This window comes from Pieris rapae, chromosome Z (genome assembly GCF_905147795.1).
Source record: "Pieris rapae chromosome Z, ilPieRapa1.1, whole genome shotgun sequence".
Classification (NCBI taxonomy): domain Eukaryota; kingdom Metazoa; phylum Arthropoda; class Insecta; order Lepidoptera; family Pieridae; genus Pieris; species Pieris rapae.
This window is the reverse complement of record NC_059534.1, coordinates 539,273-551,651: the sequence shown is the minus strand read 5'-3', so window position 1 is coordinate 551,651 and position 12,379 is coordinate 539,273. Positions and strand designations below refer to the sequence as shown.

The following is a 12,379-nucleotide window of genomic DNA, read 5'->3' as shown; positions in this document are numbered from 1 at the left end:
ACTGATATAAAATATTCAACTAGCAGTAAGCCAGCACCAGGCCTTGGCCTCAAACTTCTGTATCTGTGACTAAAAGGCCTCATTGGCCTTCTGTGTCTGACACATTCGGTTGCTAACTAAATGTATAGTGTTTTTTACAAAAGTACACATTACGATTTAGTTAATAATAGATAGATATATAATATAGTGATTTTATATGTTTGTAATGACGCACAACGGACCGAGTATGAGTTTAAGTGCAAAAACTGAGACCACCAACCATATGTTTGTGATGAAAAATAAATAAACATAAGTGGGGCACATGGCACAGGAAAGTGGAGGAAGTATAAAACTGGTAGCCAGAAAATAAACACAATAGTAGACAATTTAGAAGGTGGGTATACCAGATTTAGGAAACAATACATCATACATGGCAGAGTGGCACATTCAGAAATGCATGATGGTAGACCTTTGCCAAAAAAGGCGAGATAAATGTGAAGTATTAGAAATAAAAGGGTTTCATTAATATTATAATGAACACGACATACACACTCAACACAACTCAAAAACGACATGGATTCTTCAGTAGCAGAAAATAAAAAACACTCTGTTAAGATGAACAGAGTGAATCAAAACCTACTTCCGATAAAATATTATTACTAAACATAAGTACTTAAACATAACATAGACAAGAAAGGACCAACAACAACATAATAGAAAGCTGTATTAATAACATTTAAATAATACATATTATTATGTGATCAATTAAAATTATTTTTGACACAAAAGAAACAAACTGTATTAAAAAGAAAAAGTATACTATGAATTATCTGGTCCAACTGATAATTTCCTTTAAAGTTAATAGAAACAAAGAAACATTTAATTTATATCTCTATGTGAGATATAGTTAATTATGGACTGGCAATCATTGTAGTAGTAAATCTATGTAAGGGTGCGTCCACATCTGGCGAATGCGCCGCGAATGTGCTGCTCGCTAGCAGTGCGAGTTTCGTAAGAGTTACGAACCTTGTATGAGTTGCGCTAAAAATGGCGCAACAAACCACTGCCGTGACTGCACGCGCCCAGCTCGCGAGCTGCTAATTCGCTAGATGTGGACGCACCCTTAGATGTTTACTTTACTGATGTTTTAAGACAAAAAATTGGGCCCACATACAACATCTGGCACCTACAGTATTGAATGGACCTTGCATTGGCCTTTATTTATGCTAATCTAAGTTATACATGTATATAAAAGTACTTCTTTCAGAATAAATTTAATGAGTAAACATGAAACAACATACATATTTCAAATTGATTAAGCAGAACAACTTTATTGAAAACACTGTCTTGAAAAAAAAACTATACATTATGTATACTCACATATAGTATATATAAATACTTAGGATTCATTCATGGCAATGTATTAAGATTTAAATATATCTTGAGGATTACCCAAAGACTGCATTTTATTATAATTTGTCTAATTGTATGTTGTAGTAGTTTTCTATAAGAACTGAAGTGACATAATGAAGAAGTGGACCATTTATCCTATAATTTATTTAGGTCAGATATTCCCAACCTGGGTATAAAATTTTAGGATAAGCCAGAACAAAATCTATAACAATGTTTTGAGTTTATAAAACTGTATAGTTATCTACTGAAAGTTGGAAAATGTAGGTTATCTTTGCTTCCCACAATTATGTTTTCGAGAAAGTTGTGTGAAAAGAATTTGTTGCAATTAATTTATTGACTAACTTCTGCTAGTATAGAAAATGTCAACCCTGGTGATATTTATAGTCTGTAAGGATATAACAAAAACTAATTTTGAAATAACCTTGTTAGGTTGCTACTGACTTTGTAATTTAAATTTCAAATCACAAAATTCTAAATACAAACTTGACCCAATAAAAATAAACTTCATTCATGAGGCATGGAGTTCCCATTTATGTGCTTCATCAATAAATCATCATCATACATAATCAATATGTGATTTGAAAGTTATTTTTTCACCAATGCCAAATGCTATGGGTTATATGCATTGCCGAAGTAACAAATGTAGTAGAAAATGCTAATTTATAGATTAATATAATATATCATATAAAGAATGATTTAAACCACTCTACTTTCTGGTTTTAACTTACAACATATTTAATCACATGGTTATCCAAGAAAAATGAAAATCTAACAGTTGATAAAATATGTTAACTGTTGTTATTATGACTATTATTTATGATACAAGTTCTTGAAGTTTAAAAGTTTATCAGAAAAAATATTCAGCAGCTTGAGAATAACTTTTAATGTAAACCTATTTAATTAACAAGAGACAAGTACAAATAAATATTATTTGTACTTGTCACTTGTTATTTGACACTATAGGTAGAGTATAACTCTACAATGTTCAAAATTTTCATAATTATAACAGATCTTATAACAGTGGTCCCTAATAATTTGGTAGTCAAACCTGGCCTCGGCAGGCATATTTGAACATTAAATATGAAAAAATTTATAAAATTAGAATATGTCGCCTGAATTTAATTATATTTATTATTCTATATTCTATATATGTCTCGGGGGACCTGGATTGGACCCCACGAAGTAATTTTAGCTGCTGGAGTTGCGTCTAAGTATTAAAAAATGAAATATAATTTTGTGTATTGTATTGAAATTTGTTAAACAATATGTAAATTTTATACTTTTATGTTAATTTTTATAAATATTTGAAGCAGCATGTATCTCAAAACATCTGAAATGAAACGCAAACCACTATTATGAATGTAGATTTGACAGGTTTAATCTGTTACTTTCAGGTTTATGTAAATGTGCGTCTACTCGCAACTGGGGAACATATTTCTAAATAGTTACCTCCAAAGACACTAACTTCAACTTCTTGTGAGAGTTTTCTAACATGCTCAATATTGTTTTTTTAAATTATATTATTGGGTAGAGAAGATTGTTGATTTCTCTTTTTGTAGACCTTAAATGTAACAAGTGACCTAGCAGTGACCACACCAATATGACCAAAATGAGACTTAAGTCAAGGACACTATGTACCCAGAAAAATTATTGAGATATTTTTACCAATCATTATACTTCAGTATTTGAGCAGCTTTAGTTTTAGTATCAGAACAAAACAAACTTTATAAATAAATAAGAATAACATATGATAAAACATAGCTAGATACTAGAAACTGGTATATTGAATTATCTGTTGATAGAATGTCCGTCCTAGCAGTGTATGTACTTGATTTGCACTCATGTAATAACAGGACTTATTTAGGGTAAGATGCATTAAATTCTATCAAAGATGAGGACATCTTCAAATTGGGCTGAATTACTAAATTACCAAGAAATTGCAAAGGCTGAGCAGTAGAATTTTATTTAAGAGCCGTAACATAAAATCTACGTATCCGATTGTAAAATCAGAAATAGCATATTTAAATTTGATGGTCCCAACAAGGTTTTATAATCTCGTTCACATTTACGAAATCGAAATAGCGAATAACTTTCTACTCCTTTATGTACTTGCAACTTACCCTAAGCAATGCATTATTTATACTACATGATGTCACCAATCAAGGATGTCTCATGTCTACGTAGTACTGTGTATTATAATTATTGTATCTACTTAGTACACGCCTTAAATGGAACTATAAACCTAAAACTTGCTTAATGGCGATGAATTGTTCGTAAGCCATATTAGAAACGCGATACTTTTCGTTGGAGACCGTTTTTAAAGAAATTTTACGCGAAATAGCAACTGACATTTCAACAAAGCAGCGCTAGTTTGTCAAGTGTTATTTCGGTTTTCTCCCATCTATATATGAAATTTAGAATGCGGGAACTCGGTTATCTTATAAATCGTACCTGATAAAATGAAGGTCATAAGCAAATATTTTGTAATGTAAAGATGAGGAATGCTGCAGGCACGGCCTTTTTAGTTGACCTTTCCAACACTTTTTACTTTATACCACGATAGCATAATCACTTTTTACTTTACATATATGTTTTAAAGATATATTTTATTTATAACACTGATGAAACACAAACGTTTTCGTTTGGAGAATTATCTCACCGTTTCGGGCAGAAAAATTATCGGTAGGTAAGCGCGCATGCCCAACAAAAATTTACATCACGTGATCTGTCATGGCGTCATCCATAAAAGATATCCACAGCTTACAGTGATTCATCCTTCAATATCGCAGATTATGTAACTGTAAACTGTCAATTTATGAGTTGCGTTTATAATGTAATGTTAAGTAATATTTTAAATTTAAATATTATTTTTTAAGCTTAAAGTGAAATTAAAGAGAAATAATTTAATTAAATCTCTTCAAAGTCCAAATTACTGAATTGAGATAAACAATTGATAAAAACAGGCGGTTTATTTTAATTACAACGACGACGCTTAAATGAGTATTTTGTTTCCATTAATTGATGTATGTATTGTTTTAGGTATATTTGTGGTTTAAATTATCAATATTAAAAAGACACAGCTGTATTTATAATAATATACACTAAACCTTTGTGTGTGTTTTGTGTTCAAACGAAAATATTGAAATTAGGATAAAACGAGACAGATGAGATGTGCGCGTTTTTAAATACATAATTTAAAATAAAAATCAGAGATTAATACAAAAACTTATGTTGATTTCCTAATTTAGGGTGAGGTTTATTCGGTCTAGCCTCGCCTTCCTCGTCGTACAGTCATTGCATATCCAATTAAAATATTTACCTTTATGTTTTGCAAGACATTTTATTACTTAGGTTTATTACAACGCCCGTAAATTTAATTATTTTAGTAATTTACTTTTTTGACTTCAATTTCGTGGATTTTATATCATATTGGCCTGGATATCATTAAAATATGTCCATTTAACGAGCTTTTGCTTATTTTTTACATTCGTATAATTCATTTTTCTCATTTACCTTTGGATTACTAATAAACACATAAATTAAATGTGAACATTTAGAAACACCTGGATTATTTTTTCAACATTGATAAATAGTTTCATGATACTATAATTTTCCAGAGGCAGAAGTAAGTGTTCTATTATTTAGTTCTTAATCTGAGATTTTGATTAATATTACACAGACTACATAAGTAAATATTGTGAAATTACACAGGATAATAAAAGGACAGAGATGTTAAGTAATATATTTCATTATTTTAGATCTTGAAAATATTATTTTTTTCTATGTCGGCAACCACATTCAAAATTTTGTTTGTTGCATTCGCAAATCAGCTCAAGCTTTTTAAGACACGACTCTGACTTCTGCACTCTTTTACACGGTTTCATTTCAATCATTTGCCTTTCATAATTGCAATCTGGTATTCTGTCACTAGAAATTTGGTATCTATTGTATTCTTCTATTGGTTTGAGAGCTTCTTTTTTAGTAGTACGATTATTTTTTTTCACTTGATTTCCATTCTGTGTTCCTTTTGGTCGTCTTGAGTATGTACTTCTACCAAATACTTCACAGTTCACATTTTCGTTAGGCGTAGACTCCACCTGAATCCCCACTTCAAATTCCGACATATAGCTTTGCGTTTCCTCATCTTGATCTAAACGTGAGTGCCTGCCTACGGTATTACTAAACTGAGGTAGTGTTTTGTTACTGGTTTCATCAGTGCGTGATGTTGGTACTAAAGACCGATTGTCATTTATCTTATTCTCATTTGTGTACACCGGTGGGGTTGTGAATCCAGCAATTGAATGTGATTTACGTTCTGCTTCGTTGTTTCTAAGCTTCTCAATAAATGTATCTATTTGTAATGCATCAACACTTTCGTCTATTTTCTTAAGGCATTTTTTGATTTCCTCCTTCATTTTTTGTTCTACTTCGTTGGTGTGGCCAGATTTTTCCAAGTCACTTAATCGCCTGGCTAATTGTGCTTTAATTTGAGTCTTTAATGGTTCCTTTTCTTCACGAATGGGTAGTTCATTTAGAAAATTTTTTACTTCAGACTTCATTCGTATTTCTTCAATTTCGTCAGCGATAATTTTATCCCCTGGATCGGGAACTTTTGATAATTCACAAATAAGTTTATTACTCTTGAACACACACTCATTAGTTCCAGCCATACATTTCTTGACATCCTCAGTGATCATTATCTTGTACGTTTGTTTTCCATCTATATCATCCTTATAATAGTGAAAAATTATAAAGTTATCAACTATATCATTCACTATTTCCGATTTTGAGTCTTGGCTATTTGAATTCTCCAAAACATTATTCACTACATTTTTGAGTTCATGTTTATATTTATAGCGTGAATTTTCTTCAACAATCAAAGGTTTTATTGCATTAATTGCATCTATCAATTCTTTCTTTTTACTCTCTTTGTTTTTAACAATATCACAGCACGTTGGGAGGGTTGTTAATAGATTGTCTAGTTCTTCATCAAGTGCGTTGCTATAATTATTATCATCATTAAATAATTCTGGATTCATGTTAAGTTGGCTAATTTTCATAATAATTTTGATTACCATATTATCTTTAAACGCTTTTGCTTTGTCTATTTCATTCTGAGTTCTGGCGGGAATAGATAAATCTCTGCACCAATCTTCAACAATGTCAATAATTTTATCGGTTGCTTTCTGTGTATCTGGCGGACGTACTTGACAACAATTAGGCAGTGGAGTTTGAGTTTGACCTTCGTGATGAGGAATAAGTGTTCGAGAGTTAACTTTCTCTATAAGCTTCGTAATGTTTACGTGAGAGACACACTTCCTTGTGACAAATGTCGATTTCAATTTTCCTCGCAATTCGCTGGCATATTGGTCGATGAAAGCCTCCTTTCCGGGGAGTAATGGTAACTTTCGCAGCCACTTCAATATTTCCTTCTGCATTTTCTCGTCTGGGCTTGCTTCACTATTCTCTATCTGATGCAATCTTTTCGCTAACATAGAAATTATCTTATGTCGTTGGAGTGCTTCAGCCGCGTTCTTAGCTTCTGTTAACGGCATTTTATCGAACCATATTTCTATTTCACATCGAGTCTTTATTTCTTCTACTTCTTCAGATACGGAGTCATCACTGGGGACTGGAACTTGAAACAAGGCGCTATATAATTCAACAAACAGTTGTTCTTTGGCCATAGACATTGGGTTTCGTCTTAAGGCACTCTGGTGGTATTTATCGATTTTTTCACGAATTTGTTTTTCATATTTTAATTTATTATTATTGCTGTAATCAAAGTTGTCAAGAATAAACATTGTTGCTAAGAGATCTTTATATATCTCAAATTCTGGATCTTCTGATTGTGACTGGGTCAGTGGATTTGAGAGGGACATAGCTATTTTATTTTCAAGCCGTTGTTTGTATTGACTGCCTGATAGCTTTTGATTCAATAGTTTCTTGTTATCCATAATTATTTGTAACAATTTGTTTTTCAAGAAGCTCTTTTTATTTAATAGATTGTCGCTTTCCGGTAGAGTATCTATCAAGCTATCTATTTCATGTCCTAAAGCATCTCGATACGTTTCGTCGTTATGCATAGAACTATTATTTATATCTCCTAGTTTCTGATATAGCTTTGTGGTTACAGTATCTTTGATAATATTAACATCTTCCGTTTCGCCGTCAATTGGTAAATCTCTACACCATTTTTCAATCGATTCAACAATAACTCTTGCCGGATCTGGTTTCTTTTCCTTACTTTTACCGTGACTACAGCATGGTACGGGTGCTTTGCAAACTATATTTGCTTGCTTTAGCATCTCTCTCTCATTCTTATTTATTCTTTCTACTCTATTTAGCAATTGTTGAATAACCAAGGGCATTTTAATATCCTTTCGAGAGTCTAAAGAGAAGTTTGTTAACCATCTCTCCAAATAGTTTGAGAAATTTGTTTTTATAGTTGTATCATTAGGCTCTTGTTTTAATAAATTACTGTACTCTTGCAATTTATGTAATAATTCAATTATTTTTCTGTTTCTAGTCGCGGAATCTTCCTCATTTATTACAGGCAATAACGGCAAATTATGTAACCAGTCAGACACTTCTCTAGCATATTTTAATTCAGTGCTAAAGCGGCGTTCTTGATCAGGAATCAAAGAATCATCTCCTAGTCTTTTATAAACTTCTGTGGTATTAAATGCGGCTGGATCTTCAACTATCAAATCATTTACTTCTTTTAATAATCGGAATGAACACACTTCTAAAACGAGTTCATTTTCTGTTAATGTTTCATAATTGTCACGTATAAATGATTCTATATAATCACCCAAATTTGTAGCATTAACAGCTGAATTTACTTGTTCTGATTCTGCAAAGTTACAGCAAGAACGTGTTTGTGTAGTATTCTTAATTTTATATAGAATCTCCTCTACAATAACGTCGAAATTCTCTTTGTAATCTGGTAAAATAGAAATCGGCAGTTCACTTACAAAGTTGTTAACTAAATTTTCTACAGTATCTTCAATTAGACTTTCTTCTACCAGATAAATATGCTCGGCAAGCTCAGTCACAAGTTCATCGCGCCTTTTATTTGTAAAAGAGTCGCTTAAGGGAACATCTTGGATGCAATCTGTTATAAGCATAATATAAAACAATTCTTTATCCAATTTCTTAAATGTTGGGGTCTGCAAGTTTCTTTCTAAACTATCATAAACTTCTTTTCTTGATGGAATACATAAATTTGGGAGTTCCGACTTTAGTAATGTCGCGAAAATACCTCGAGTATCCGAGCTGTCTTCTTCATCATTGTATTCAATGTACTTTAAAATAAGATTTTTCATTGCACTTTCGGGTTCGATTTTCGATCCACAACATATAACTATCTTTCCCTTTTTCGGTTCATTTAAATACACTTTAGGTATATCGTTTATATCATGAACTAAATATTCAATGTACGATTTTGCTTCATGTGGTCTTTCAAAGAAATCAAACCTATTTAACCATTTACGAATAATAAACGCCTTGAACATATTTCTCTCAATTTCATCACCTCCATCATCAAGTCTAATTTCGTCATAAATTTCTCTGGCTAAGTATTTAATATTTTCTTCTCTCTTCTCGTCAGATTTAAATTCCTTCGGTAAGGTATCCAGCCACAGATTAATAGTCTCGACTATTTTATTGACGTAAGTTATTTCATAGGAGCTAAGTTTTGGAACTTCATTAAAATTAACGATAGATTTGCCTTGTTTTGCTGGATTACTCAACTCTTGTTCAGACGCAAAGATAGTAAGAGTTCCTGAGAAAGCGCTTGACCCAAAACTGTTAACAGTCATTGTTCTATGATCATTGTAATCTAATTTGTCTTCAATATACTTAACACTCTCCACTATAGTGTTAACCAAGTCAAAAATGTCTCCTAAAGTTAAGTTCGTTAGAGTATTTATAGCTGAGAACAGTTCTTCTTTAATCAGTTTGGCATCAGTTTTCTCGTAAAGATTTTCTAATATAATACTTATTACTTCATTAATAGTATTATTATCTACATTTAAATCTAAAGCTTTAAGAGATTCATCGACAACCTTTTGAATTTTTCTTTTATCAACAAATGAAAACTTTTTTGTAAAATCTAAATCCATACAAACCAGTCTATTAAACAGATCATTTGCTATTTCATATTTATAGTGTGGCTCTAGTATAGCTGTACTTAAGGGCATCTGACTGAGTACCATCGATATCTTCTTTTTTAAAACCATTTTATCTTTTCTCGTTTTACCGACTAAATATTCATTTAAATCATCCCACAGAATGTTAACAACAAATGTTTGATCTACATTATTATTAATGAAATTGTAGTTCTTGTTATCCATTAAAAATCTCATCCATTCCTTGACCTTTTGACCAAACAATGTCTTTTTATCGTTACATACATTTTCATGTGTATTAAAGCTTGTTGAAACTTGTACATTCATTACATTTTTAGTTTTATTATTTAAAAATATTTCAGGACCAATCACCTCATTATAATAGTCAATTACTGTATTTGTTGCATTATTTTGTTTATTTAGTAAATCATTTATTAACGTACAAGTTGCAACTTCTCTTACTTCGGGTTTTTCGCTTTTAACTGCTTTTACTGAATTGTCTTCATATTCTATTTCATTTTTTTTATTTTTAGATAAGTCATCAATGGTTTCAACAGCCTTGTCCTCTTTCTCCTTAGTATGTTCATTGTTGAGGTTGTAAACGCGATCTAAAAGATTTTCTTTAAGCCTATCATTTAGTATTTTATCCTTACCTAACCCTGGTAATGAGTTAAGAAAACTATTAATTATATTTTCGAGTTTGAATTGGTATTCTTCGTCATCTATATTTTTGAGCAAATCATTTATGTTTTCTACGAGAAGATTTAGTAAATTTTGTTTTTTAAATTCGAATATTTGATTCGGGTACACTGGTATTTCTTTCGACCATTCGATGACATTACTTCGAAGTAGTTTGCTATATTCATTTTTGGAGGCGATGTCATTTCTTGCTGGGTTCCTGTATACCTTCGCCGGTCCATCCTAAAACACAAGAAATATTTAACATTCTTATTGCTTGATGAATTATATAATCCTCATTCCATTCACTAAATGGCGGTTATTGCATTTAAACGTATCGTTTTACTTAGCGGATAGCATACAGATGTGACTGACTACTGTGAGATTAATTTTAGGCATTTCATACAGCTCGAGCTGAGCTGTAAAGGCCCTAAAGGCCAACAGCGAGATTCCATTAAAAAGTAAAATTAATATTTGTAGCTCATACTCTTGAGTATTTAACACTCAATCGCATGAAAGAAAACATCGTAATTTTTATGCTTGTCAATAATAAAACTGATACAAAAGTCAAAACTGATTTTATTCACTGCAATCTGCATTAAACTTACTTGTAATTGAAATCGTTCATCGGCGGACGTATGATGCTTAGTATAATGCTTGTTCATTCTTTCCTTTATAAAGGGACACTCGTGTTGGCTGCAGGACTGTAACATTGATCACAAGATGGCACTGACCGAATAGTCTTGTTTCAATTTAATTGGTATCCAGTTTAGAATTTAAGTTAATTACAATAAAATTACTAAATAGCTACGTAAAGAAAACTTTTTTGTAGCATAGTCTGTGGAAGTTGACAGATGACATGTGTGTTTTTGTGATAATAGTTTATAATCATTGGTAAATAACTTCAATGCAAGGTGTGGTGTCAGGCAAGAGAAAAAAAAACTCACTATGCAAGATTTTATCTTCTCGTGTATAGCCTTTAGCCTTTCCAAATACATAACATCAATATCGTTGCCAAAATCCTGGTTTTTTACCTCATTTTGTTTAAGTTTAGGCAGACTTGCTGACCCTGAAAAAACATATACTTAACCAGCCATGGACGATGATGGATGATGGAATGGAAGATGCATGGTGATCTTTAAACATAACAGCTCAACTCGGGCTGTTTGGGCAGGACAAGCGCAAGCGCAAGGGCCCTCGGTATTAAAGTACAGAACGGACATATTACTAAAAGGCCGCCAACGCATTTGAGACCCCTTTAAAATTGAGTGTGCATGGGCGACAGATATTTCAGAACCAATTCGACTTAGGGTCCATCAAGTAGTACTTCAGAAAGTATCGATTTCTAGCCGACAACACACTCGCCAGGCCTAGCATTGCCAGTGTCCATGGGTGGCGTGTCACTTAATATTAAGTGAGCGTCCTGCCCGTTTGCCCCCTGTCCCATAATAAAAGCATACCATTAAAAACAGTGGGCGTCGACAATGAATTTCGCTCCATATTTTATACAGGTCTGTGAACAAAATATTATACCATTAATTTCCAGATGAAGCGTTCAGCTCAGAGTTCGTGCAAGGCTCTCAACAACATGATAAAGAAGTTCTACCTTTAGCCATAGCATAGCCAAGGTTATCTGCCTGAACAACCTGTTCGTGGGCAAGGTGGAAGCCATAAAGCCGCAGATTTCCAAACACACTGGTGTGTAATACAAGTGTAACACAAAAAAAGTGTAGTGTTCAGATTTCATTTGAACATTAATCAACGGCTCACGTAGTTGTTCTAAATGTTATTAGCTGAAAGTGCGCAATACACCAATAGCTCACTAGGATAATGTATGTGAGAATGTGTAAGTAGTATTTAAGATATTGTTTTATAACAATAAAACAGATTTGACTGCTCTGTCATATTCATTTCTCGCTTCCTCTGGAAGTGGCGTAGATTACTTCAAGCCCTTAATTATCGTGGTAAGCCTGCCCGATAGCTTTGACAAAATTGCACTTCGAACCTTTGATCCTACCCTTAGATCACCGTCTGTTACCTTAGATTTCTTGGAACAGGCATCCCGTACTTATCTATATATTTATTTATTCACTATTTATGTGTTACATTACGTCTGTAGCTTAGGGATGCGTAGAGTTGTTCTTAAATCTCCCCCTCTTATATATGTAGTTTATGCA

The 12,379-nt window shown here is 32.4% G+C and overlaps 2 protein-coding genes across 11 annotated transcripts in view; both read right to left on the bottom strand.

The window, feature by feature from the left end:
- The window catches only part of LOC110993442 (CLIP-associating protein), a 30,692-nt gene extending 26,564 nt beyond the window's left edge, over positions 1-4,128 (bottom strand). For 3 of the 10 annotated variants that reach the window (XM_022259716.2, XM_045633937.1, XM_045633936.1), the window contains exon 1: positions 3,844-4,110. The gene's annotated coding sequence lies outside the window, so the exon portion shown is untranslated. Of the gene's footprint in view, positions 1-3,512; positions 3,762-3,843 lie in introns of those variants that run through there. The other 7 variants (XM_022259714.2, XM_022259712.2, XM_022259713.2 and 4 more) reach the window with 7 other exon arrangements.
- A 1,034-nt stretch (positions 4,129-5,162) lies between these two features.
- LOC110993383 lies at positions 5,163-9,901 on the bottom strand. Its single transcript, XM_045634168.1, has 2 exons — positions 9,897-9,901; positions 5,163-9,474 (listed from the first exon to the last, which is right to left on the bottom strand). Exons 1-2 carry the CDS (start codon positions 9,899-9,901, stop codon positions 5,163-5,165), a joined length of 4,317 nt encoding a protein of 1,438 aa, XP_045490124.1.
- Between the last annotated feature and the right edge of the window lie 2,478 nt (positions 9,902-12,379).